The sequence below is a fragment of the Selaginella moellendorffii genome, unplaced genomic scaffold (assembly GCF_000143415.4).
Source record: "Selaginella moellendorffii unplaced genomic scaffold, v1.0 SELMOscaffold_533, whole genome shotgun sequence".
NCBI lineage: Eukaryota > Viridiplantae > Streptophyta > Lycopodiopsida > Selaginellales > Selaginellaceae > Selaginella > Selaginella moellendorffii.
In genome coordinates this window covers 1-4622 of record NW_003314787.1, presented here as the reverse complement: position 1 = coordinate 4622, position 4622 = coordinate 1, and the positions used below count along the sequence as shown (strand labels likewise).

At 40.0% G+C, this 4622-nt stretch overlaps 1 protein-coding gene across 1 annotated transcript; it reads right to left on the bottom strand.

Annotated features, from left to right (window-relative positions):
* Positions 1-3068: 3068 nt before the first annotated feature.
* LOC9652907 (26S proteasome regulatory subunit 6B homolog) lies at positions 3069-4619 on the bottom strand (the record flags this gene model as incomplete). The annotated part of the gene is made up of 6 exons (XM_002994655.2): positions 3069-3300; positions 3352-3435; positions 3490-3642; positions 3692-3850; positions 3904-4134; positions 4215-4619. Coding segments are annotated over 6 exons (1167 nt in total), but the record flags the coding sequence as incomplete, so codon positions are not given.
* Positions 4620-4622: the final 3 nt, after the last annotated feature.

Here is a 4622-nt window from a genome sequence, read left to right as displayed (position 1 = left end):
GATATTGTAGTGGTCATTTAACAGAAATGGTGGTGCTGGGTGCGGAAGATATTAAAACTGGTTTATACCCAATTTATCATGTTTTGAAGGATAAAACACAATGGAAAGGTTATGATGCTTTAGTGATTGTTAATGCTAATTTTATGCTTCTTTATTTTTTAGAATATGGATCAACCATACCAAAAATGTCAATAAAAGAACTTATAACAAACAAGACTATAGTACAGAAAATCCCTCAAGAATTGTATGATTGCTGGATTATGTATTCAAGCCTGATTTCTGGAGAGGACTATAATACTTTTGCTTTTATGGACCCTGGCACAGTGAAGGCTTCTCCAAATAAACTTTATGAGTTAATATTGCTTAATAATTGTGAAATTCAATTAGTAGATGTAAAAAAGAAAATTTCATATTGGAATAGCAATACTGGTAATTATGGACAATATGGTTGTAAATTAAGACTTCAAACAGATGGTAATATTGTATTATATCAAAGAAATGGAGATCAAATATATACAATTAATAAATACTGCTCCCCATCACCATGTGAACTACCATCTATCCTTACTATACAAGATGATGGAAATTTAGTGTTATATCGTAGTTTATCAGGAAGCATAGATTTTGTTATCTATCGTACACATTAAAATTTTATTTATATACAAATCATTCAAAACTACATTGTATAACAAGGCGTTCAAATTAAACTCCAAATTCTCATAGTATAGTGATTATTTATCCAATATTGATCAACACACTCAGTGTTTTTTTAAAATTAGAACTAAAATATAATTAGTAAAGAAAATTTAATAAACACTAATTTTAATCTGAAACTAGTAAAGATAGTATTATAAAAAATAAAAGCTTTGGATTCTCATTATGTTTAACTAAAGATAATTGAATACTCTTTTGAAAACTTTCAATTTTTAAAGTAACATAGTTTTTGTTTACTAAAAAATAATGTTTTAAATTCTGTCAATATCAATATGAACAATTTATTTGTGGTATATCTGTGCCAACCTGGCAAAGGTTAGGCCAGTCAGTTGATTTGGAGACAAAGACTAAAGCTCTGTAAATAAATTGTATTGCATTGGGAAAATGTTTTGCTCATTAAATTGTTAATTGGTTTATGTTTTCAGAATTTTGTTTTTTTTTTTTTTGGCACTAGATTTTCATTTTCTCACATGCCATAAATGAGGAATTGTCTATGACAACTAAACATTTTACCTAGAGGCATATTATAGTAATGCCACATCATGCTGGAATGCCAAATTCATAGCTATGCTTACACTTTGAATAAGCTTGGTTTATCGATTTCCCTTGCTGCAAAGTGCCAAAAAGCAAACATGAGCACCAAAATAATAAGACTGCAGTAACCTTCAAGGCCTAACATGATCACATACATTAGCCTTTTCGTTTTGCACTTTTCAAGCTAAAGTAAAATTTCTATATATAAATAATTTGTTCCACTATACAATAGGGCTTAAGTTTGAGTTTTATTTGCAATTTAAATACAAAAATATAGAAATTACACAATAAATGCTGGGTGGTTAGCAAATTTCATGCCATTTTGAAAAGATTTGTTGAATTTAGCTATGTTTTCTGATTGATCAACTCCAAAACTGAAAGCTCTTCTCTTCACAACCATAACTTAGTGTTTCTGAAGGTACTAGACATTTTTAATGACCATAGAAATGTCCATTGCTCAGCTTTTGCATCATGCTCAGAAGTTAGTTGTGATCATAAAACAGTAATGCACTTACCGAAAAGTAATCCAGCTCCAACATTTAGAAAAATCAGCCTAGCTTCACTGTGTTGCAAAGGCATTAGTAGACATTGTGGTACTTGCAAGGAGCTGGAATATACAGGCTATATAATGTACAAAAGCAAATGTCCAAGATGCCTAATAGCAAAGATGTTTCTGATTGGATGACAATAGTAGTGATTTTCCAAGTTATCAGCATATCTATATATATAAAAACGAAGGGCCCAGACCCCTGCAGCCGTCCAATCCCAGGCCCAGGGCAGCCTTGGAAGCCATGGTTCTTGGGAAGGGGAGGCCACCCCAGGCCCGGGCCAGGGTCAGTAGCCATGGTTTTCGAGAATATTGGCAGCCAATTTCGGCATGCACATGTGGGTGGGAAGGGAAGAGATTGTGGTGACAGCTATTACACAATGCACTTCTAAGGTTCCATGGCTGATCTGCTCGCTCGCGGTGTGTGAGCAGCACCACAGGCAGGGCTGGTGAGGGAGTGCACCACCAGCTGGGTGTAAATTGGAAACCTGGATTTGAGAAGTTTAGATAACGATCAAGTATCGTATGCAGATGATAAGCATCGCAAAGCAAAACTATGGTAGACTGACTTCTAATGAGAAAGAGAAAAAAATTCAAGGCCTCTCATGAACTAAGATACATAAAAATTGATGTGGGTGAGACTTGATGCCTAGCAAGATCATTCATGAAGCTCACAGCTACATGCACAAACAAAGTGCAACAAGGGAAGAAGCTAGAAAAGCTGCTAAACAGAAGTAAGTTTTCATAGAAATATCCTAAACCGCATAAGCTATGGATCAAGAGGCCGAAATATCAAAGAATGAGTCACAAAAAAATGCACGTATTTTGCAAGCTGCAATACCGCCACCTGGATCACTCTATTGTAAAACTTCTAATCGAAACCCTGGCACCTCGATCTCGGCCAAGCACAGCGACAAATCACTTGTGGGGCGACTGGATCATGTGGAGGAATGAGTATGTGCATGGGCTTGATTCTACAGGCTTTTCTAATACTTGAGAAGCTGCAAAAATTTAAAAGGATGTAAAAGGGGAGTCTGTCTAAAGTTAAGCACTAAGCATGAATTTGTTCTTATTTTTTTCAGTTTCTCGCACCAAAATAAGTTGGGTATCAAGTTGTGGTTTTGAAATGAAAGACTTTGATGTCCTTGCTGGTTGTCAAAGCTGGAAATACCTACATCAAAGTCCCTGAAAATGGCAGGAGGAAAAGATCACAATAGAAGCAAAAAACAATTGATCATAGATGGATATGATCTATTACTTGTTAAACAAACAATAGAAGAATATCCTAGAATAGTTCTAGGAATTTTTAAATTCCTATTTTTAAAACTTTAAAACATTAAGGGTGAACTTAAATATAATAGTTCAGGAAGCTACTTATAAAACTCGAAATCGGTGTCCGACTTTTTCACGTTGGTCCTGTAGCCCTTCTCAAAGTCCTTGGGAAGAATAACGTAGCGATTCTTCCTCACCGCATGCATGCCTGCCTCTTGACATATCGCAGCAATCTGGATAAAGGAAATGCGTCAGAGTAAAGCCCAAGACAAACGGCTCTCTACCTCGGCGGCGCTTATTTTATCAGGCCGAGAAACATAGTCCTCGAGATCCACTTCATCGCTCAGATTCATCTTTGCCGTGCAAACCTGGACTAAGCACTGTCAAGAAAGCTTTCTTCGCAAGAACGTCTGCACAGAAACCTGGAAAACGAGCCGCTTTTGCCGCCTGTCGGGCAGAGGGAACTCAATCTTCCTGTCAAGTCTTCCCGGACGCAAGAGCGCGGGATCCAAAGTGTCCGCACGGTTTGTAGCCATGATAACCTTCACATTCACGGTTTGATCGAAACCATCCATCTGAGAAGCACAAGGACGTCAGCGGCTTACTCTACTTGGTTCCTTTTACCTGGTTGAGCAGCTCCATCAGAATACGCTGGACTTCACGGTCAGCGCCAGTTTGAGCATCAAACCGAGCCGTGGCAATGGCATCAATCTCATCGATAAAGATGATTGCCGGTGCGTTCTCTTTCGCCAGCCTGAAAACATCACGCACCATTCGAGGTCCCTGTGCCACAGAAGACAAGCGTGAAGAGAAAGAAAAAAGAAAAGGTTCCACACCTCTCCAAGATACTTCTGGACGAACTCCGAGCCCACAACGCGGATGAAAGCGGCAGTGGTGTGGTGCGCGACGGCCTTTGCAAGCATGGTTTTCCCAGTGCCTGGAGGGCCATAAAGTAAAACACCTCTAGGTGGATCGATACCAATCTGCTTGTATAGCTCGTGGTGCGTCAGAGGAAGCTCCACGGCCTCGCGGATTTCTTGCTTCTGGATGTCACAGCCTCCAATATCCTGAAAGAAACAAAGAAAGAAGTGCTTAGACCCAAGAACACGAGCCCTCAAGAGTCGCAAGAAGAAAGAAAAATTCTTACGTTATAGGCGACGTCTGGCTTTTCCGACTGTGTCAAGAGAGAAATGCTGGAATCCGCCTCTGGAGGAAGGACGTCGACGAGCGCATTGGAATGGCGGTGCAAGGCAACCGAAGACGAGGGCTTGAGGAGCTCGCGATTGACAGTGCTGAGGATCCTCACGTAGTAATTGGAGCCCGTGGTCGATCCCACGATACCGTTGTTCTGATCTACCATCTCGATGAACTGACCAATGACGAGCGGCACCGACTGGATGCGCTTCACCTCCTCCTGCGCGCGCAGGAGCTCCCGCTTGAGATTCTTGAGCTCGTCCTTGATGTACTCCTCCTGGATGTCCACGAATTCGAGGCGGCGGTGGAGGGATTTGTACCAGGTGTAGAGATCATCGCCATCCGTCACGTCCGCCTGCGC